This window comes from Homarus americanus, unplaced genomic scaffold (assembly GCF_018991925.1).
Source record: "Homarus americanus isolate GMGI-L3 unplaced genomic scaffold, GMGI_Hamer_2.0 scaffold24523, whole genome shotgun sequence".
NCBI lineage: Eukaryota > Metazoa > Arthropoda > Malacostraca > Decapoda > Nephropidae > Homarus > Homarus americanus.
The window spans coordinates 203,566-228,471 of NW_024744357.1; the positions used below are offsets into that span (position 1 = coordinate 203,566).

At 38.6% G+C, this 24,906-nt stretch overlaps 3 protein-coding genes across 7 annotated transcripts in view; 1 reads left to right on the forward strand and 2 right to left on the reverse strand.

Moving 5' to 3' along the window:
* LOC121877898 (poly(U)-binding-splicing factor half pint-like) overlaps positions 1 to 13,073 on the forward strand; it is an 88,960-nt gene extending 75,887 nt beyond the window's left edge. For all 5 annotated transcript variants that reach the window (XM_042383846.1, XM_042383847.1, XM_042383848.1 and 2 more), the window contains one exon: positions 12,491 to 13,073. In XM_042383846.1, the coding sequence (XP_042239780.1) occupies positions 12,491 to 12,600 (110 nt within the window). In that variant the 3' untranslated portion in view covers positions 12,601 to 13,073. The remainder of the gene's footprint in view (positions 1 to 12,490) is intronic.
* Positions 13,074 to 16,750: 3,677 nt separating this feature from the next.
* LOC121877763 (zinc finger BED domain-containing protein 5-like) lies at positions 16,751 to 19,657 on the reverse strand (the record flags this gene model as incomplete). The annotated part of the gene is given in 1 exon segment (XM_042383620.1): positions 16,751 to 19,657. A coding segment is annotated over 1 exon segment (414 nt). The 3' UTR covers positions 16,751 to 18,237.
* LOC121877740 (protein FAM200B-like) lies at positions 17,260 to 17,613 on the reverse strand. The gene has a single exon (XM_042383597.1). The coding sequence runs from the start codon at positions 17,611 to 17,613 to the stop codon at positions 17,260 to 17,262; it is 354 nt and encodes a 117-aa protein (XP_042239531.1).
* Positions 19,658 to 24,906: the final 5,249 nt, after the last annotated feature.

Sequence of the window (24,906 nt, forward strand, 5' to 3'; positions counted from 1 at the left end):
ACTGTGCAAACATAAATATTTCTTAAAGTAAATACAGAAATACAGTAATTTCGAGCTGAGGGGACGAGTCAGATGGTGAGATGAAATGGCAGTAGGTGTGGTGACATGCAAAGACACTTACACACATTAACAGAACAACTGAACCATTGTCTTATAACATTTTAATTTATAATTTAAAATAAATTTTTACATAATGATTCGATTTGGCTCCTTAAGTACATGGAGGCGCATTATGCAATAATAATATAATATTTATTAAGTTTTGAAAAATATGCTACAATATTTACTAATTGCTCAAGACAGACCCTGTGGTAAGCACCAACCCACTTGAGCAGTGACAACAATGGTGATTGAGAGATGGTGAGTGCTGGCAACATTATTAGGGAGAGCTATGCCAGCTTTTACCTATCTGTAAACAAGACACTGAGAATATCAGTAGTGTACTACAGAGCAATAATTCATCTGGGATTGAGTGGGGTTTTTGGGGTAAAATGAATTATTCTTCGAAAATGTTTTATTAACCTGGCACCAAATGAACCAAATAATATGGGAATTACGGTGAAGTGCATACTGTTGTTATAACGGGGTCGCAGGCTGCTGTGCTGGAGTTGGTGTGTTATCCTCCCTCCCTCCTTTCTCCACCGCCTCTCCCTGGCTATACACCAAACGTAGTTTTGTACAGTCTTAATGTAATTCATATTCTATTACCTGTATTATAATTTGTTCGTCGGTAATTTATGAGGAAGCCGCTACCACTAGAAGGAGTTGTTCGACTTTGTTCAATTTACCACAGATGTTCTTATCATTATATAAATTATATATCATAGTTTTATATTACTGTATTTAATATCTGTACAGTGACCCCTCGTTTAACGAACGCTTCGGTTAACGAAATTTCGGTTAACGAACTGCTTTCCATAAGGATCTTCAATTCGGTTAACGAACAAAAATTCGGTTAACGAATTTTTTACGAACCGACCTCAACATGTTTTCGCTTGCACTGGCCGGTCAACCAGCTTTAGTATTAGTCCGCCAATACATTAACCGGTTCTAGGGCTTAAATTCCTTACTATTTTAGTAAATATCAAGAAGTTTATACTATTCAATAATTTTAAAAGTTTTATATTTAGTCATTTTAACAATTATTGAACATAATTGAAGGTAAAGAAACTAGTTTCTGGCGTGCCATCCAGCCTGTTAACACACCAGACAGGCGTTAGTCTCTCTCTGTTTTCAGTGGAGGTAACATCTTGCTTGAGACTCTCTTCAACTAAATGCTTTTTTTGTGTGTTTCCAAGCAAATTATTGGTCATTTTGAAATATATTTTACATATTGACAATATATAATGCAGTGCAGTGTTGATTTAAAGAAAATAATCTTGAAATACACCAAGAGAACTAAAATTTTATGGGTGAAATGGTGCCATGGGGTGACTTCTCTTCTTCCTTCTCCTCCACCTCCCACTTCAAATGCAAATCATCATCATCATCATCATCCAGGAGCCTTCTACATACACACCTCAAAGTAAGTGAACTTTTCTACCATTTTTGTTGAATTTAGGAAATTTTTGGTGAGCTGGAACCAATTACCCAAAAACCCATTGAAACAATGGTTTCGGTTAACGAACGACCTTCTGGAACGGATTGAGTTCATTAACCGAGGGGTCACTGTACTGTATTTATTCAACATTACGTTACATAACATTTTAAAATACAGTATGGATTAGGAGGAGAGTGGTGGTGGAGTGAGGAAGGGGGAGAGACCATTGGGGGGTGAAACTGACCGCTTACTCCCCAAAAGGTTCGTCTCCCACCCCCGCCTCTGTCATTCCTACTGTAACTCAAGACAATATTGTTTATTTATAATTTATTAATTAGTAAAGATATGTTACTTCAATAATTTTTGCTTAATATCTGTACCCTTCATATGCATTACAATACTTATTTTTATAATGTATCAGTACTTTAGTGAATATATAAAAAAAAAAGTGGGAACTTGGTACAGTAGAGCGTCGATGTAACACGAGATGTGTTCCAAGAGAGGTTGCTTTAAACTGAATTCACACTAAATCAAAGTGTTGTTTCAATGGAATAATTTAGTTTGGTACTTGAGAGACACAAAATACTAAAAAGACCTCTTAAGTCTATCCAGATGCACTTCAGCCCATCTCCTAGAATAAACAAAACATTGCTTTTTGTAGTATTGTTAAAACAAATACTCATAAATCAACACTGCTAAAATTAAGGGATAGGAAATGGTCTGTTACTGACTTGGAAGATGGGGTAGGTGAGGTGAGGTGATATGTTTGACAGTTGATGCCAAGGTCTAGTGCTTACTTATTTATCTGTCCTTTACCCTTAGGCCCCAGGTGATGTTCCAGAATGTCCGCCTACTTTCCCGCCATTTTTTTTTTCATTTATTTATTATTTTATTTTTTTTTATTTTTTTTTTTTTTATTTGACTTAACCCCACCGAGAGTGCCAGTAGGACCCAAACCCGGGGCTTAAGGGTGACTTTTAAGTTTTTCTCTTTTAAAATGTCACTGAACTGACATGGGAGAATATAATTAACATTGCTGGAATTCTTATAAGATAGTGATTAGTTTGAATATATACATGCTATACAGTGAACCCTCACTTTACGTGGTCAATTGAACCCACGGCGGCCCGCCTAAATCGAGAAACGCGTAAAGTGAACAACAGAACATATGGGATTAATTGAAATAGAGACCGGGCCGACCCCCAAACTCCACTTTTTCAGACACAATACCTACGTTGTAGTAAAAATAACTTCTTAATTTTATGATGGTATGCACACAATTAATAATTAAGAGAAATATCAATAATATTAGGTTTTTTAACACTTACATTAGTAGAAAAGATGGCTGGGCACACGGGGATGGGGGGTTGGTTCTGAGGCACAGGGCAGATTATTGGCCCTCACCTGTATCAATTGTATCACTATCCACCACAGAGGCTTGCAGGGCCTCTTTGTCAAACCCCTTTAAGTCCATTTAAGCCCATATCCTCACTATCATTATCACTATCACTGACTTGGGCCGGCTGTGGTGGGTGGCGGGTGAAGAACTCGGTAATGTTTTGATGACTGGGCAACCTTGTGCGCACCCTGCCTACACCGCTCTCCGCGTAAAAAAGTACACACACTGCGGAAAGTGAGCATTCCGTGTTCGGCAGGGTACCGCATAAACGTGGAAATGCGTAAAGTGAAACCGCGTAAAGCGGGGTTTTACTGTAGTTTGCATTAGACATACAAATTTTAGTTTTAATTAATTTTATTACAAAGGGCTAAAATTTTTATCTCGTGCAAAATATATGGTGTCTAGATTCAAATTATTTGCTGTCTTGCAAGGATTCTAGCAATGCAAATTATATTCTAACTTTAGTCTGATATTATATAAGGTAAAAATTTTAAGCCTAAAACCACCAAATCCTGGCTGGGAAGATGGGGGAGGGGGAGAGTGACTCTTTGACTGACAGTTGGGGCCAAAGGTCAAGTGATCCCTCAGTTAACGAGCGCCTCGGTTAACGAGATTTCGGTTAACGGTTTACCTTCCATAAGATTCTTAACTTCGGTTAACGAGCAATCCCTTGATTAACGAATTTTTTACGAGCCGACCTCAACATGTTTTCACTTGCATTTGGCAGTCCACCAGCTGTAGTATTAGTCCGCCAATACAGTAATTGGTTTTAGGGCTTAAATTCCTTACTATTTTAGTAAATATCAAGAAGTTTATACTATTCAATAATTTTAAAAGTTTAATATTAAGTTTTTTTGTCATTTTAACAATTATTGAACATAATTGAAGGTAAAGAAACTAGTTTCATGCGCTCCATCCAGCCTGGCAATACACCAAACAGGCGCCAGTCTCTCTCTTTTCAGTGGAGGTAACATCTTGCTTGAGACTCTCTTCAACTAAATCCTGTTTTTCTGTGTTTGCAAGCAAATTATTGGTCATTTTGAAATATATTTTACATATTGACAATATATAATGCAGTGCAGTGTTGATTTAAAGAAAATAATCTTGAATTACACCAAGAGAACTAAAATTTTATGGGTGAAATGGAGCCATGGGGTGACTTCTCTTCCACCCCAATGCCTTCTCTTCTCCCTTCTCCTCCACCCCCATTATAATTCCCATCATCATCCAGGAGCCTTCTATATACACCTCAAAGTAAGTTTACTTTTCTACCTTTTTTGTTGAATTTAGGCAATTTTCGGTGAGCTGGAACCAATTACCCAAAAACCCATTGAAACAATGGTTTCGGTTAACAAGTTTTTCCGTTAACTAGCAACCTGCTGGAACGGATTGTGCTCGTTAACCGAGGGACCACTGTATTTATTAGTTTATGTCCTTTAGATTGAGTTTTTGTCATTTGTTTATAAAATGTGACAGAAGTGACCGGGAAGAATATAATTTACATTGCTGGAACTTTTAAGATAGTGATTATTTTTAATATAATCATGCTATAGTTTGCACTAGACAAAAATTTTAGTAATCATTTAGTACGTTATTTTGAGTACATGTGTAGTACAGCTTTGCCCTTAGGACAATGTAGCGTGCCCAGAGAAACATTAGGCGCGAATTTTAAAATACGATGCGCCAGATTGACTCACGCAATATAGGAAAGATTTGCTTTAAATTATATCATTGTCCTTAATTGTGAGTGTTACTTTAAGTCAATAATCTTAAATTGAATTGCTTTAAAGCGACGTTCTACTGTAATGGCTAAGCCTATTCACCACCCTCGTCCCAGTGCAGAGGTTTGGGTGGAAAATTTCTTGATTACAGTGGTCCCTCAGTTAACGAACACAATTCGTTCCAGAAGGTCGTTCGTTAACCAAAAATTTCGTTAACCGAAACCATTGTTTCAATGGGATATTGGGTAATTGGTTCCAGCTCACAGAAAAGTATATACAAAGTAAAGCCAGAATATAATTTACATTGCTGGAATTCTTATAAGATAGTGATTAATTTGAATATAAACAAGCTAAAATTTGCAATAGACATACAAATTTTAGATCTATTAGGGAGAGCGAAAATTTTATCTTTTGTGCAAAATATGTGAAGTTTCTATTCAAAATATTCCCTGTCTTGCAAGGATTTCAGCAATGCAAATTATATTATCCTAACTTTAGTCTGAGGTATTATTTATTTTTAAACCTGTAAACCTAGTCTTTTTCCCCAAACGTTTCTCAGGAAGGTGGGGGGTGGGGGGGTAGGGAGGGAGGGGTGACAGTGACATGTTGACATTGATTTGATTTTGCCGCTTGCAGCGGCTACTTTATTGTGCACCCCACACTCATCCTGCGAGCGGTAGCGCAAAAGGATTACAGAGTAGGGTTTACAAAGGGTCATAATAATTAACCCCCATTGTCAGGATATTATGGCACTGAAAGTTAAACAGTATTTCATTTACATTATTTGTTTAGTTCTATACATAAAGGGTAACTTATTCACAAATGCGTGAGTACAGGCATGTGAGGCAGTATGTCTGGCCTCACACTTTGTTATTCACATTTACGTGGGAGGTATTCAGCACATTGCGTATTTGGTTCTGTACATGAGAATTGATATAGTTACTAGGTGCAAAAAAGTGGATACAATCTTAATATGTCGGCTATCTTGCCATTAGAGATGAAGTGTTGTGCCATTTCACACACAGTGTGCTTGGACCTGTCCCTAAAAGGTTCTATCTTCACACAGTCGAGGATGTAGTGTTCAAGTGTGTGGCCATATGTATGGCCACACACTTTACATTTAGTTTTGTTTACATCTGCTTGAGGAACATACTGCCAAAGGTACTTATATCCTAACCTTAATCTAGTGGTTACAACATCTTGTAATCTAGTGATCTTGTTTCTTGCTCCATATACATGTTTCACTTGATACATCTCATCATGGTAACCTATGGACCGACTAGTGCCTGTTTGCACTTGTCTACTTGCGTCAAACTCATCAATAAGTTCTTTCCTAATTACAGTTTTAAGGGTTCTTTTTGACAGACCCAAATTGTATTCAACGGTGTCTTTGTTAGACGCGAGTTTGGCGAGGGCATCAACTCTGTCATGTTTTATGAGGCCTATGTGAGAGGGGATCCACAACAGTTTGACCCTGACACCCCGGTCAACAAGGCACGCATATTTGTGTCTGGCTTCAGAGACAAGAGCGTGACAACCTGAGTCGAGGGTACCAAGGGCAAGTAGTGAGGATAGAGAGTCAGTGATGATGAGACTGTCAGTAACAGTGGTTTCAATGAATTTAATAGCTGTGAGTATGGCAACTAATTCAGTTTGTAGAGTGGATGCCCAGTTGTTAATTCTAACTCCTTTCTCAATTATATTACCGTCAGGTTGAGTCACAACAATAGCACTTCCAGCCCTCCCACAGGCGGTGTTTAGAGATCCATCAGTGTAGATGGTCTGTGTGATATTATCATCAGTCTGTAGAGTGTGTATGTGTTCAAGAGCTCTCAATTTGGCAGTGTGTTGGAGATAAATGCTTTGTATAATTAATTTTTTAGGCGGATACGTCGGTATTGTGATATCGAAGGGAACTGTCCGCCAGGGTGGCAGGAAGCGCTGTTGTGTCTCAACTTTGTACAGGTGGTCTAGTCCAAACATCTTCATATGTGTAGCTGTAGTTTGGATCCATTTAGACTCAGTAGTCCCATGGTTCATACATTCTAGCAATTTTAAGGAAACAATGTTATCAGGATCACCACGCAGAAGCCTCAGGGCTATCATGAGGTTGACTTCAATTATTCTATCTTTAACACTGGGTATACCTAGTTCTTTCCTCATATTAAGTACTTTAGTGCTCATGGGACATCCTAGGATAATTCTGAGGGCTTTATTTTGCATTTTCTCGAGTTTGTCAACACCTTTCCCGTCACGAATGACCAGGGCTGGTGCGTGGTAATCTATCAGAGATCTTATATAGCCTAGGTACATTGTTTTAACAATTCTAATATTAGCACCATAGTGCGGGCTGTACCCCGCTACACTTCTAAGAGGTCTCAGTCTGTCAGTACATTGGCGGGTTAGCTGTTGTATGGCAGGTAGGGTACAAGGGACGGAAACACCAAGATATTTAAAAGAGGAAACATAGTCAATAGTGTTGTTACCTATCTTGAACGTGGCGGGACCGCGTTTGCGGTTACCAACTTGTTTGTTGAACACCTTAGTTTTGTCAGTGGAGATAATAAGACATGTTGACAGTTGGCACCTGTGGTGTGAAGAATTTAAGTGTTAGTTTATTTTTTCTTTTATTTTGAGTTTTTGTTTTTTGCTTATAAAATTTAATAGAAGTGACTGGGGTGAATTTAATTTGCATTGCTGGAATTCTTATAAGATAGTGATTAGTTTGAAGGTAAACATAGAAGAGATCACTGAATTGGCTGAGTACCTCCTCAGCTTATCAGTTGATGTTCAAAACAAAATGTGATTTTCGTAAGGTTTTCGTTAATCGATTCTTTTTTCGTTAACCGAATTGAAGATTCTTATGGAAGATAATTCGATAACCGAGGGACCACTGTATTCGGCTTGTCATTTAATTTTTGTCAAATTACTAATTATATTTTTTTTTTTCTATAGTATTTAATATTTTATATTGTCAATGATAAAACATACACCATAAGAAGTTGATCATACGAATATTGGGGTTCAGGCAAATAAAAAACGCTGGTAATGAGGCAAGGTACTGCGTGTCACACACTGGTGGATGTACAGTATATATGTTAAGTTTTTTTTTTTGCGGAAGCTGTTATTTCGCAAAATAACTTAAAAACAGGCTAACCAAATTAAAAAAAAAAAAAAAAAGAACAGGACCACTTAACTGTGTATCACGCTACACGAGGTACCTCCACTACTTACATTCATCATCAACTTGCTTTGCTAACTCATGGTCAATTCGACCTACTTTTCTTGTCCAGATGGTTAGGGATAGTAGTGAGTTTTTGTGACTGTGTGAAGTTTCGTGTGCAGATATAGTTCGAACACCATTTTTCCAGTCACAGAAACCAGAGGTGAAGCCATGATATTGATGATATAAACATACCTGTTCCTCATATTTCCCTTCCAAATTATCCATTATTTTGCACTTCACATAATTCTTTGATCATTCATAACTTATTACTGAAGTTATATACATCATTGTTTACCTGAAATGGTCCTCCAATACAAGTCTGGCACCGTACCATCCGTACGTCACAATGGAGTCCCGGATCAGCCGAGTGTCGTTAGCTACTGTTATCGAACTGACAAACAGTTGCCACACGCCACTTCCGAGTCTCTAAAATGTATATGTATGATCCAATTGGACACATTAAAAACGAAATAGTTAATGGCTTACTTACTAATTGACCATTTAATGGCATATATAGCTAAATATTTTTATCCTTAGACTCTGGGGGCCCCTAAGAGTCTGGGGGCCTGAGGCCAGTGCCTCATGGTTAATCCGGCCCTGGAATAGAATCTGATTAAAAATAAATGCCAAAATATTAGGTTTCGAATTTGAAAATATCGCCATGATAATTCAAGCTTTCAAATGCGATCATAATGCTGAGTACAACAAGCGCATCCGGGTTCCAAGACATGCTAGGTCACGCATTGTTTACCCTTCCGTGTCTCGTGGTAGTCGTCTCACAAGTGCTCCGTGGTTAACTTTATTAATACAGTGACCCCTCGTTTAACGAACGCCTCGGTTAACGAAATTTCAGTTAACGAACTGCCTTCCATAAGGATCTTCAATTCGGTTAACGAATTTCTTACGAACAGACCTCAACATGTTTTCGCTTGCACTGACCAGGCAACCAGCTTTAGTATCAGTCCACCAATACATTAATTGGTTCTAGGGCTTAAATTCCTTACTATTTTAGTAAATATCAAGAAGTTTATACTATTCAATAATTTTAAAAGTTTAATATTCAATTTTTTAGTCATTTTAACAATTATTGAACATAATTGAAGGTAAAGTGACTAGTTTAATGCGCGGCATCCAGCCTCTTAACACAGCAAACAGGCGTTAGTCTCTCTCTGTTTTCACTGGAGGTAACATCTTGCTTCAGACTCTCTTCAACTAAATGCTTTTTTCTGTGTTTCCAAGCAAATTATTGGTCATTTTGAAATATATTTTACATATTGACAATATATAATGTAGTGCAGTGTTGATTTAAAGAAAATAATCTTGAATTACACCAAGAGAGCTAAAATTTTATGGGTGAAATGGTGCCATGGGGTGACTTCTCTTCCACCCCAATGCCTCTTCTTCTTCTCCCTTCTCCTCCACCCCCATTCTAAATTCCATCATCATCATCATCATCATCCAGGAGCCTTCTACATACACACCTCAAAGTAAGTGAACTTTTCTATCATTTTTGTTGAATTTAGGAAATTTTCGGTGAGCTGGAACCAATTACCCAAAACCCATTAAAACAATGGTTTCGGTTAACGAACTTTTCGGTTAACGAACTACCTTCTGGAACGGATTGAGTTCGTTAACCGAGGGGTCACTGTATTCAACTTTCACCCTTATAATGGCATCAAATAAGCGTTCACTTGATAGTTTAGCATACAGTATTGGAAAGAAAGAAAAAGTATGTTTCAAGACAATAAACAGTTCAAGGTTAGAAATTTAGGTAAATACTATCATATACACACACACCACATCACACACACACACACACCATCATCCACACACCCATACATCACACACACACCCACATACCCACATCACACACACCGTACATCACACACACACCCCATCACACACACACACACCTACATCACACACACACACACACACACACCTGCACACACACACCCACATCACACACACACACCACACATCACACACACCAGACATCACACACACCCAGACATCACACACCCCCTACATCACACCCACACACCCCACATCACACCCACACACCCCCACATCACCCCACACACCCCGATCACACCCACACCCACACCACCCACACACACACACACATCCACACACACCCACACACACACACACATCCACACACACACACCCACACATCCACACACACCCACACACCCACACACACCCACACACCCACACACACCCACACCCACACACACCCACACACACACCCACACACACACACCCCTACATCACACACACACACACACACACACACCCCTACACCACACACACACACACATACACCCACATCACACACACACACACCCGTACATCACACACACACACACACCCCCACATCACACACACACCCCATCACACACACCCCCACATCACACACACACCCATACATCACACACACACACACCCCCACATCACACACACCCCCACATCACACACACCCCCACATCACACACACACACACACCCCCACATCACACACACACACACCCCCTACACATCACACACACACACACACACCCCTACATCACACACACACACACACACACCCCCTACATCACACACACACACACACACACACACCCCCACATCACACACACACACACACACACCACATCACACACACACACACACACCCACATCACACACACACATACACCCCACATCACACACACACACCCTACATCACACGACACACCCCCACACACACACACCCCCACATCACACACACACACCCCCACATCACACACACATACACCCCACATCACACACACACATACACCCCTACATCACACACACACACACCCACATCACACACACACCCCCTACATCACACACATACACCCCACACACACACACACCCCCACATCACACACACACCCCTACATCACACACACACACACATACACCCTACATCACACACACACACACACCCCCCACATCACACACACACACACACCCCTCACATCACACACACACATACACCCCACATCACACACACACACACACACACACCCCACATCACACACACACACACACCCCCACATCACACACACACACACACACCACATCACACACACACACCTACATCACACACACACACACACCCCCACATCACACACACATACACCCCACATCACACACACATACACCCCACATCACACACACACACCCCCCTACATCACACACACACACACACACACCCCCTACATCACACACACACACATACACCCCTACATCACACACACCCCTACATCACACACACACACATACACCCCACATCACACACACACACATACACCCCTACATCACACACACACATACACCCCACATCACACACACACACACACACACACACACACACACCCCCACACACACACACACACACACACACACACACACACACACACCCCACACACACACACACACACACCCCACATCACACACACACACACACACACCCACACACACACACACACACACACACACACACACACACACACACACACACACACCCCCTACCTACATCACACACACACACCTACATCACACACACAAACACCTACATCACACACACACAAACACCCACATCACACACACACAAACACCCACACACCCTACAACACCACCCCCAACAACACCCTTACCCCATATCACCGCTAATTCAGAAACCAACGACTTTTACCGCTAGTGGGTAGTAGGCAGCATAATGTGTTGTCTAATGGTAGACCCTGCTGCCATATGGCACCACAAATATTGTGACCAAGTCCCTGGTTGCTGATCTGACAGTGCCTATTTACAGATAATTGCAGGTTCTATATATCTTACTTTGACAACACAGCCTACTTATATTGTTTCTCATTCTCGATTTTTTTTATGGTTGTTATTATTTATTTTTATTTACATTTATTATTATTATTATTATTATTATTATTATTATAATTATAATTATAATAATAATAATAATAATAATAATAATACAGTAATAATAATAATAATAATAATAATAATAATAATAATAATAATAATAATAATATTTTTGCCTCCTAGGCCTTGATGTGTCGGTGACCTGTGCCCTAGTGGGCTAATGCCTATATAAAAAAGAAGAAAAAAAAAGGGTTGGTTATAAGGGTATGTTTGCACTGCACAATCTTGGGAACTTTGTGATGGGGGAATATCATAACATTTCTGTTACACTTGTGAGATTGAATGATAGATATTGAATGAAGAGTGTGTGTGTTTGGTGCTAATTTGAAAGTTTAAAAAAAAAGACTTATGTAAAACACTTCTAAAGTGAAGGGACCAAATTATCAGGAATTAAAGAAGCCAAGTTCATGATAATTATTCCCTTATTTCCGTATAATTTTTTAATAACTCAACATTGTTATGCGTTTGATATTCGAGTAATTTGTATTTTCCCATGTTCCAGTGCAGTATTTTCAAAGTAATTTTATTACAGGAGGTACTTATTGTGTACAGACTCAGGTTTTACGACCCTGAATACTGTATTTGGACAAAGAAAATTAATTAATTCTAAATACAAATTTCTCTTTTCTTTCTCAGAAAGTACTGCTGCTCAGGAGGCTTTGAATGGCAGATACTTTGGAGGACGCCTAGTAAAAGCCGAGCTATATGACCAGAACATGTACAACCACAATGACCTCTCAGGATAGATACAATTATGTAGTGTTGTTACACCTGCCCATTATATATTCCTTCATACAGTATATACAACTACTTACACAGTAAGGCCATGGATGATTAGAAGAAAAAAATTCTAATGTTTTTATATACAGTATGGTATAAATTTATTTTATTCTATTTTATTTTTTCTCTCCACTAGACATTGAGAGGACTGTACCAGTTCCATGTAGAATATCACCCCATAAGTCACATTTCTCTCTCATACATGCCCTTCATTTCAGCTTGTGTGAGTTGATCATCTTCTCACCCATTCAATGCATTTGTAGATAATTGTCCATTGTATGTCGTTATAGATATATTTTGAAATTTGTATATAGACTGCTTCCCCTTCTATACAATGTTTAAGATGCCTCAAAAGTCTTGCTTATAGCTGTGAGTCTTGGACTTGTTGTGGACAAGTGAATAAATGAGTTAGATTGGTAATAAAAGTTTAAAAAGAAAATAAAGAAATTTTTATTTCATGATTCAATGATCTTAATTACAGGTTGCTTCTAGTGTTAGATGATAGATTCCTTGAATGTAAAAATTGGTAGAATTTATCAGCAATCTTTCCAGTAAACCTTTGGCATTCAAACACAAGTATATAGCTTTTATATGGCAGCAAGTACAGCTTTGTATGGTGATGGATTTTGTGAAGAAAGCAATCATAACTCTAGATCAGTTTATTAAAACTGTGTGGCCAGGTTGTTCACAAAGCATTTGGTATTTATAAAACAGTCAAAACTAAATGCCACTACTTGGTCTGTTTTTGCCAGTCATAGAAAGAAATGCCATTACTTACCTGAACACAAAACAGTGAAGCTGTGACAAGAATGCATCTAGTGTAGTTGAAGTGTTTTAAGTTCATCGAGATAATTCTTTTAAACACCCTATGTCCTTTCTATTTATATTTGATTTTGATGGAGCTTGGTCTTTGTATAAGCTATCTAAGAGTGACTGGGGCACTTAAAAATGTCACATTTTAATTTGTGAATTTTTTAATTTTTATGTAAAATGCAGTTGTGCTTTACTGTTGGCAGGGAAAATTCATTCAATTAAAGACTTTGAAACTAGTTCATAACACCAATTAATGAATGTCACATAATAAGCACCTTTAATAATCATACAATATTTCATATGATGTTACAATTAATACTGTACAGTCGGAGACAAAAGTTCGCTCCTCGTGGTGAAACCAAGTCACAGGAATGAGTCTCCGAACTGACTTACCCTGACTGTTTCATCTCATTTTGGAGTCGATGCTGCTTCATTTTGGGAGGGAGCGAACTTTTGACCCTGGCTATACATGAATTACCATTTCAACATAAAAGAAAATTTAAGTTCACAACATTAATAACTTCCTACTGTGGGGTGAAAGTCTCCCTGTGAATGCTAAAAACACTGGTCTTGTCAACTGCATCTGCCTATTAAATTGGTTCTGGCATCATCTCATATCAGTGTGTTAGCAACAGAGGATATAATAGAAGATAGTGAGTAACCCCAAGAATGTAAGATGCTCCTGTGATAAATCTGAAGTCTTACACATAATTTCTTCTGTGACCTGATGTAAATTAACTGCATTGCTTAGAGAAGATACCATTTGGGCCAAAACAGGTCATGTTGATGTAAAGAGTATACAATACTGGAGAGTTGTTAAATGTGAAAGACACAAGTTACAAAGTTGATATGAAAATTATATATACAGTATATATATATATATATATATATATATATATATATATATATATATATATATATATATATATATATATATATATATATATATATATATATATGTATATATATATATATATATATATATTTTTTTTTTTTTTCATTAGCCCAATAAAGCACGCGGACTTCTACATACAATCAACACCTCAACCCGCCAGGATTCGAACCCACGGCACACAAGCCTATGACTGTGACCTGGGAACGCTAACCGCTGGACCACCAGGATACTAAAAGCAATCCTAGACTTTGTTATATTTCACACAAAGCCTGTTCAACGAGCTTATGGCGCCGTGAACCTCTAATGGGGACCACCCGTATCACTTAGGTGGTCAGAGTAACTTTTACCAAATCCGGCTTCGAAACACGAGGATCCATATATTTGGCCATGCCATGTTAGCTGCCTCGGTCATGTCATAGGCGCAGGTGTGCCGTGTCTCAATCCTGGCGGGTTATATATATATATATATATATATATATATATATATATATATATATATATATATATATATATATATATATATTATATATATAATATATATATATATATATATATATATATATATATATATATATATATATATATATATATATATATATATGACCTAATTCAATTTACGTCCTTATTTCATTCGTATTTACGACCAAAACATAACAAAAAAATATAATAGAATTACATTTTCATATAAATAATAACTAAATCCTGATATGTATTATAAAAAAAATTTACTAAAAAAATTAAAGAGGGCCTTGCGCAAAGAAGCTGCCTTGCTAATGAGTGGTAAACAACAGTCGGAGCTTGGCGGGCCTTTTGTTTTCACGCATCTGGAACAGGAACAGGAGAAAAACTTTCTCTGGATTCTTACAGCATTTTTGCATCCCTATTCAACATGACCAAGAGAGCAAGTGATGGTAGTGTTGTTTCAAAAGCTAATAGAAAGTGTACAAGTTTAGCCGAGAAACTAGATGTGTTAAAACGATATGAAAAAGGTGAGAGGTCTGTGGATATTATATGGAGCAAGCAATGAACATATTTTCTGAAGTGGATCCATTAACAAAACAAAGCATTAAAATTTAAATAAATGCAAATGACCTAAATAAAGATGTATAATGAGTAAAGAAAGCAGCTGTGCAAGGTTCTTTTTAGAGCTTTATTATTCAAAGGCCTGAACCATCAACTTCAGCTATACCATCAAATTCAGCATCATAAGCAGCTTCAACATCAACTTCAGGTTCAGTAATAGTTTCAGCTACAGCTTCAGCTGTTGTTGAACCTAGAGCTTCAGCCAGAGTTGAACCTACAGCTTCAGCCAGAGTTGAACCTACAGCTTCAGCCAGAGTTGAACCTGATGACTACGTCATCTGAGGAAAAACTCGCACAATATTCATTGGCTGTCCTTATGTTTTATTAGACTTTACCGCCATTGGTGAGTAGAATTTTTGTTTTACATTCGTAAATTTTATTTAAAACATATATGAACAGTAAATAAGTCTTGCTTTCATATTCATATGTAGAGAAATGACGATATGTTTTCACGTGTGCACTTACTGTTCATAAGTTGGCGTTCCCAATCATCTCACTTTATTTCTTTACCATTAGTGGTTAGCTACTTCTAGTGTTCCATATATTAACATTAAATAACATTACTTTAAACATACATACAGGTATTCAAATTTTTTTTAATTAAGTTCACTACAACTACAACCAGGGTCTTATTTTCTTCAGTTTCTTATGTAGAATCATCGTCACTCACGTAAACAATGCTGTCTTGTCTCCTCTTGTGTGTTTTAATCTTCTACGTATTATTAATGAATTGCATTGTTCATTTCACATATATAAACATTAATTCAATCAAATACATATTCAGTAATAAACAATAATGAATCTTTTGTACATATTCTTAAGATAAATGACTGTTTCCTTGAGTATGCACGTATACGTTGCCGTTTCACTATCAGTCTCACTTTTTCTTTAATATCAGTGGTTACTTCTACTGTACATTAAATAACATTAATTAAGTTGGCATTCCCAATCCATCTCTTTTTTTCTTCTTTGCCATTAGTGATTAGCTACTTCTATTGTTCCATTTATTAACATTAAATAACGTTACTTAAATCATATATATTATTTTCTTTACATTAATTTTACTACAGCTACAACCAGGGTCTTATTTTCTTCATTTTCTTGTGTAGAACTATTGTCTCAGACTCCCGGCTGTAAACACAAATGAAAACAATGGCGTCCCATCTCCTCTTGTGTGACCATATTATTATTCATTTACAGGTATAATTCAGTGGTTCCCAACCTTTTTGTACTCGCGACCCTTTTCTCAAAATCCCGAAACACACGCGACCCCCCTGCCATCAGCCATTTCAGTTTTACAAATTTTTCTGAGAAAGAAAGGGGAAGAAAGAGAAAACAATCATTGATTTATCAATTATTAAATTTTTTTTTATTTTATTAACATAAACATAAATTACATCATCTCTCCAACCTAGCAAGTGGGATGGTTGGGGTTGCATCTGAGAAGCGAGTCTTGGAATTCGTGGTGGGGTGTTTGTAAGAGCCAATCTCATGTCATCCTCGACATCCAATCTGTTCCTGGTCTTTGATTTGATGTGGACTAGGGTTGAAAATCCGGCCTCGCAGAGGTAGGTGGAGGCAAATGGAAGAAGAACACGTAAGGCCAGCATGCTGACTTTGGAATATGACTGATGCATAGAGCACCAGAATTGAGTCACCGATTCTCCTGGAACAGGTCATGCGCCGAAGTCGTTCAGTAGATCCAAGAATTCATCTTGGACTTCGTCGGGGATGCTGGATACGTCAAGTGTAGCAGAGAAAGGGTGTCTTACCAGTGCCTCCTCTTCTCCTGTGAGCTCAGGGAAGTATCGCTGGAATTTCTTTTCTAGGGATTCTAGGTGTCCGGCAATCCGGCAATCTCATCCTTCAGGAACTGATCTAGTTCGCCCTCAGACTCATCCATCACTCCACAGAGTTTTTCAAACATGGCGAGGTTCCCAAAATTGATTTTCTGACTCCAGTTCTGCAATTTGGATATGAAGGCGCGTAGATTGTCTTGAAATAGGAGAACGTGTGTTTCCCTTTCCTGAAGTTTCAAATTCAGCTTGTTCAGCTGGTCGAAAATGTCCGCCAGATACGCAACCCTTTTATTCCACGTTTCATCATCGAAGTGAGCCAGAAGATCTCTCTTTTCTTGCACTTCCAGAAAGAGCCTGATTTTGTCTTTCATCTCGAAGACACGATTCATAATGTTCCCTTTCAACAACCAACATACAGCCGTGTAGAAGAGAAGGACCTCATGGTCAGTAGAAGAGAAGGACCTCATGGTCAGCACTCATGTCTTTGCAGAGTTCTTTGAATAGACGAGTGTTGAGTGCTCCAGCCTTCACGTAATTCACAATTTTGATCACAGAATTGAGCACTAATGGCAGAGAGGCAGGAAGGGTCTTAAGGCGAGACCATAATGATGGATCATGCAGTGGATGCCCTTACCTTGGGGAGCCAGCTTCTTCACTCTTGTCTGGATTCCTGACTGTGATCCTAGCATAGCTGGTGCTCCGTCCGTACAAACCCCGCACACGTTTCCCCATTGCAAACCTTCGGTATGAAAAAAGGTAGAGACCTTTTCCATGACATCATCAGCTGTTGTAGTGGTTTCAAGTGCACCACAGAACAGGAATTCTTCTTTGATGATGTATGAATGAATGTACCTCATGAAGACAAGCAACTGAGAACATGAACTCACATCTGTTGATTCATCGAGTTGAAAGGAGAACAACGGAGAAGCTTTGATTTCATCCAAAACCTGCTCTTTCACATCCATAGACATATGAGAAATACGCCTCTGAAGAGTATTATTCGACAGAGATACTTACTGCATCTTCTTCGCACTATCTTCCCCGAGAGCGAGCTTCACCATCTTCAACATGCAGGGTTTGATAAGTGTTTCTCCAATCATGTGAGGCTTTTTTGGCTTGGCATTTTCCAATGCAACTTCATAAGAGGCCTCCACTGCTGCTGCACTCTGTTGCTGAAAAGACCCACTAGCATTGAGCTTTTGACGTTTGAGACGAAGCTCATGGCGTTTGAAGAACTCCAAATCCTTCTCTGCATGTTCCAGATGCTTCGTCTCAAGGTGACGCTTGAGTTTCGAAGGTTTTATCGACTCCACACTCAGAACAACATCGCACAAGACGCATTCTGGTTTCTCGACGGCATTGTTGGCGAGCACTGTGGTGAAGCCAATGTTGAGGTAGTCTTCCGAGTATTTGCGCCTTTTTGCCATGGATTCAGATCTGTAAATACAAAATATACAAGAAACATCAGCAATAAACAGAGCTGTTAAAAGTATCCAATATTGTAACTCAACTTACTAAGTTACACACACACACACACACGTAAATCCGTAAAATATTACAATTAAGCATAACTGTGCATGATCAATTAATTTTTAACTCACCCAGTTACTACAGCTGAGAAAAATATCAGTAGCAATGGTACAGGAACTGCGTGACTAGTGACAGGCTGGTTTGATACTGACTGACTCGAGACGGGTGCCTCCGCTATTTAAATACCCTGCTCGTCTCTACCAATATGCACTAATACACATGCGCTTCTAGCGGATTCGCGGACGCTTCCACAACTTGCCCAAGCTGTCTGAAGCTTCCATACACATAGAGGGCAGGGGATATCTAGAACCAACTAACACATACAAGCACCAACTAAAAAGTAGACGCGAATACTAATAACCTAACCGTAATACATCGAAAAGAATGAGCGAAAACTATAGCCTACTCCACCGGCACAACATTATGTTGTGTGTTCTAGGTCACTGGCGTATCAGCGAAATGAAAGTTTTGGATGTTCCTGCTGATATACTAAGTTCTTTTCCCAAGGCTACCAAGTTCTCCCAAGGCTTCTCAACCCCATCTGCACTATCTTGTTAATAATCTCAGAAATTGCTTCATCTTCATTAAATCCTTTGAAACTGTTCACATATCTTTTCAGGACCTTCTTCCATATTCCATTCATGCACTGACCTGTAACCTCATCCCATGCTGCAGCTATGTTCTTTGTACATGCAAATTGTTGTAGTCCTTCTAAAACTCTCCTGAGTGTTTTCTCACTGTCAGTAGCAGCAATAGCCTGAGCGAAGATCGTACGAAAATAATACGCTTTAAAAGCAGCAAAAGCACCTTGATCCATGGGTTGGATGATAGAGGTAGTGTTAGGTGGAAGGTAGACTACCTTAATATCAGGGTGCAGGTCGTCCAGGTGTGGTGGGTGTCCCGTAGCATTATCTAAAATTAATAAAATTTTGAATGCAACCCCTTGTTGCAGACAATACTCCTTGGCTTGTGGAATGAAACAACTAAGGAATCAATCCTCAAACAGTGCTAGGGTCATCCATGCTTTCTTATTACTGCGATAAAATGCTGGCAGTGTGTGCTTGCTGACATTTTTAAAAGCCCTTGTGTTCTATGAATGATATATCATGAATGGTTTTACCTTGAAACCAGCTACATTCCCCCCCAACAGAAGTGTGATTCGATCCTTGAATCCCGGCATGGTTTTCGCCTGTTTGTGGATGTATGTCCGTTCTGGCATGCACTTCCAGAATAAGCCCGTTTCATCCACATTAAATATTTGCTCAGGCAAATAATTTCCCTCCACGATGACACGATCTACCTCCTTCTTAAAGCTTCAGCAGCTCCCACATCAGCACTTGCCTCTCCACTCACTTTTACACTATGCAAACTGTAACGGTTCTTAAACCTTTGGAACCACCCATGACTACTTGTGAGGTTATGGTCGCACTCATCTCCTGCCTGCTCCTTCAGGCTTTCGAAAAGGCTTCTTGCCTTAGCCTGTGTCACATGTCGGCCCATACCGATGTTTGTGATTGGCTAATTAGGTGATACCTGAGAACGACCAATGTCAATGAGGGTGGTTCACAACCAGTATGCTTGTATAAGTTTTCTAATGTTTTGATTTACGATGTTTTTTTATATCAGTTAAATTTAGTTTTGGTTGTTAAAACATTATGTAAGAGCCCTATTCTCTTTTATAGAATATACGGTGTAAAACTTTTAATGTACGTACTGTATTAGGATTAGTTGGCAACCGAGCCATATTCATGTGGTGGTGGTGATGGTCACGGCAGAGCAGTGTTGGCCACGGACTGAACCGGACAACACGGAGAACCAGGAACTCCAGGCCTGGCATACACACGCTGAAGTGGGATACAAGATAGCCGCCGAGTGAAACCTTGCTCTGAGAATGTAAATACTGTTGTGTAATATATGTCATTTTTACACGACGAGTTTCCATAAGCCCTTCCTCTCGGTCTGAAAGTCTCGTGACAACTGACAGCCTGTATGGTTAGAAGGCTTAAGGGTACATGCCGTTGCAGCTGATCTTCCATCCACATCACAAGTAATTTTTCCATCTCATGAAGAGGACCTTGTCTTGTTTTCATTATTATTGTTACCTTTATAGGTGCTGATCCTTTCACTACCTCACGAATTCGTTCGTTGTCCTTCAAAATTGTTGATATCATCGAGTGAGAGAAGCCAAGATCGCGTGAAATGGCTGCTTCCGATTTTCCATTTCCATATTGCATTATTATTTTCATTTTCCATCTCAAAAGTAATTGATTGTCTCTTTTTCTTCTCAGCACCATGAGAACTCTCACTTTTATGCTTGCCAGCCATTTTAAAGGGAATTGGAAAAAAAATTTTTGTCGGTACACAGCGTGATCACTAACAACAACAACGACGGCCAAGCACTAACTGAGCGGGCTATAGTGTGGATGCTGTACACCACGAGGCAGCCCAGCCCATGCTGTCATACGGGTTCACATTACGACCAACCGTTTCGGGACTCGAAAAGACGTAATGTGAAAAATATTTTGTACGTCCACGGCGATCGTATGTCCGGATTATCGTAAGTCGAATATGTTGTAAGTCGAGGATATATAGTATGTATATATATATATATATATATATATATATATATATATATATATATATATATATATATATATATATATATATATATATATATATATATATATATATATATATATATATATATATATATATATATATATATATATATATATATAATTTTCATATCAACTTTGTAACTTGTGTCTTTCACATTTAACAACTCTCCAGTATTGTATACTCTTTACATCAAAATGACCTGTTTGGGCCCAAAAGGTATCTTCTCTAAGCATTGCAGTTAATTTACATCAGGTCACAGAAGAAATTATGTGTAAGACTTCAGATTTACCACAGGAGCATCTTACAATTAAGATCATGTATTGATACAGGTGATTAGTTAACTATGTAATGTAGATCCTTGTAAAGTTCATTTGGAACATCCTCTTTTTATTTTAATTGTGTTACTAGTTGTAAGTGTCCCCAGATCTGTGAGATTCTTCTTATAAATGTTGGTACTTTTGTTGAGCGAGTATCCTGTTGACAGCTACTAAATTAAGGTATGAGTAACACGGGCTTACTTACATTTTATGTGGAGTAAACCTGTGATGCATGTGAGTTATGTGCCAAGGGCTACAGAAAGATTGGACTGGTTGGTGTGTTGTACAGAGGCAGTAGAGTAGTCAGTAGTAGTCTATAGCAGTTGTTAGAACATGTCAAGAAAATTACTTCATATAATGAGTTTTGGAACAGTTAATGTAATGATGAAATCTTTACGCAATCACAATTTGATGTAGTTGTCTTCAACTAATATTAATTATTATGGAGATAATTTCAGCCAAAATGTATGGGGATAATTCTGCCTGTGGCAACCCTAACATTCAAGTGGAACTCCCAGATGGTTATAAATCAAAGGTATGGGTAGATAGTTCACAATATGCAAGTTTAATGACTCAGGATCAGTCCTGGATGCATCAAGATGATTTCTGCCTCTCAGGGTTCTCACTCACCAAAGAGGACAATACTGTACCACACAGTTTTTTCTTTATCTTAGTTGAATGCTACTTGAAGTATTAAAAAAGGAAAAAATTTATGCAGTTCAGTGCCTAGTCCATAGTTACTTATTAGTGAATATAGTATTTTATTTGTAAAATATTCTCCCATTCATTTAACAGTAAGGTTAAGGTTTATATGAGACTCCCATGTTTCATGTGTAATATATAAGGTCAATCATTAATTATAAGGATGGGTTCTTGGACAGGAAGAAATAACAGTATTGAGAACAGATGAAAAAATATCATTATTGTTTGTCGAAAAGGTTTGTGCATTTGTTACTCTCCCGTTTAACTGGATGTGAATTAAGGTTGAAATATACTGTAGGCTGGACCCATCACATTCCTATTTCCTGTATCTCACTCCTCTTTGTTTTATCCCATACCTCCCACATATCTCAAGATCTCATAGTGTCATCAGTTACTGAAGAACTCTATATTTTTTCTAATCTTGCCATGTGTTTCATATTGTACAGCTGGGGAATTGGAGCACTGGTTTTGTGGTAAATGATCATTGGAAACCTCACAATGTTAATTCCCAGAAAATTCTGTAAATTAAAAGGCATATCAGTAATGATGTTTTATTTTTACCTAAATTGCTTATACTGTATAGTATAGTATTTACATGAATTTAAATATCATAAACTAAAACCCTATTTTTCCCATTAAAATGATATATTATGCATTAATCTTGAATTCTGAGACAACAGGGGTGTTGAGTGGCGCAACTGATGGATCTTTATGCATCTTGTTGAAAGTCAAAGCATCCTTGATATACACTTTCTAAAACTTTCTGTCCTGTCTCATTTACTATAGGTATATAATTGTCCCTATTTCCTCTGGGAACTCCCCTTCCTTGTGGGGTGGCTTGTGTAGAATCTTCCCCAAACATTGTTAATTGTAATTAACTTTGAGTTATTTACATGAACTTACTACAGGAACACTTGAGATGTACTGTACAGTCTGTTGATTTCTGTACAGAAAGAAGTCTACTTGCTGGTTTGACTCTTATAGGAAAAAGGTGCTTGCCTTTTTCATTCAAAAGCAAGAAAATTTCCAAAAGAGTTTAGCCACAGTAAGTACATACAGGGGTATTAATAAGATAGAATGAAGCAGGAGAGATGGGTACATTAAGTGAAAGAAGAAAGGAGTTGCTAATCAACACTGCAGGGACACTGGTGGTTAAGAAAATATGGTAGAATGAGTTGTGAGCTGCTTAAACCTTTTGGTCATGACACATAAAAGTTATTTGTCGTTGGCCATGATGTACTGCGCACATCATTGTCATTCCTAAAAACCCATTTTAATTCATATTATGCTACATAATATTCAAATCCACCGCGCTTGTAGATTCTCCGGAGAGACGTGTTTTCCCATCCGTTTTACACTCAGGATCACTCCCAGTAAGTCCCGCCTTCGAACACAGTTGTCACTACGTTTATTGCACTCTCTACTGGCAAACGCAACCTTGAATTAGTCTGTGTAAATTAACTTTAGTAATTCTCCAGACCTTTGTCAAGTGAGGGTCATCCTTGAATGAGGAGCACTTAGATTGTTTGTAATTTCTGTCATTGCGTGAGTAGCGATCGCTGGCAACTCAGGGGTATATAAACCAGTGCGAGGCGGGAGGAAGAAACCTCCCATATCATCTTTCACCTTCGTTCCCAGGTATGTTCTGTGTTTATCAGCATTCAGTTTGATTCAGTCTATTGTAGTGAATATCAGTGTTCATGCTTTAACAGTGGAATTGTCGTTCACCTAGTGTAAGAAGTAATATAACGGAGGTATCTGACGTGGCGAGACTCAAGATTTGTTTGAGACCCACCATGCTTCCTCAAAAAAATAACCTCCCGTATCATCTTTCACCTTCCTTCCCAGATCGAGGGTGGGCTTAATTGAAACCCACCGGTCGCTCGGAGCCGGTGGATACCCAGCAGTGGTCAATATAGGAGTGATGGTGCTGATTCAGCATGATTTATCAGCTCCACTCTACCTCGTGAGCCGAGGACCCCAGACCCACCTCGTGTCGGAGTGTAACAGACCACAACAGTAGTTGTTAGAGGCGCCAGTGCTATACCCTGGGACAGGCCTTGGAGTTATGGTCCACAGTGTGGTTGTATGTGTTTGTTAATAATTACCCCATGTTGGGTGGTGGACCCATGTCGGTGTTTGTATCAGTATTAGTGCATTGGGAGTAAGGACAAGGAACTGGTTCTGCGATGTAATGTAAGGTGACACCAGTTATTGTGTGCACGGTAAGAGTGTAATATCTGAGTAATTGCTGTTGAGTAAATAAGAAAATAAGTAAATAAGGAATACAGAGTCTGCAATAGGCCCAGGAGTTGAGCCTGGTAGTTATATGTTAATAACATCTATTTTCCCCTTTGATTTTATATTAATAAACTTGTTCTTTGAGAATTTTAGGAGTATTCATTTCTCCCACAGTAGTTACCTTTATTTCCGTCCAAGTGACCCTGATATCAGAATTACACTACCATGTGCCTAGACCATCTACATGCTACCAAGAAGAACTGTGGTTACGTA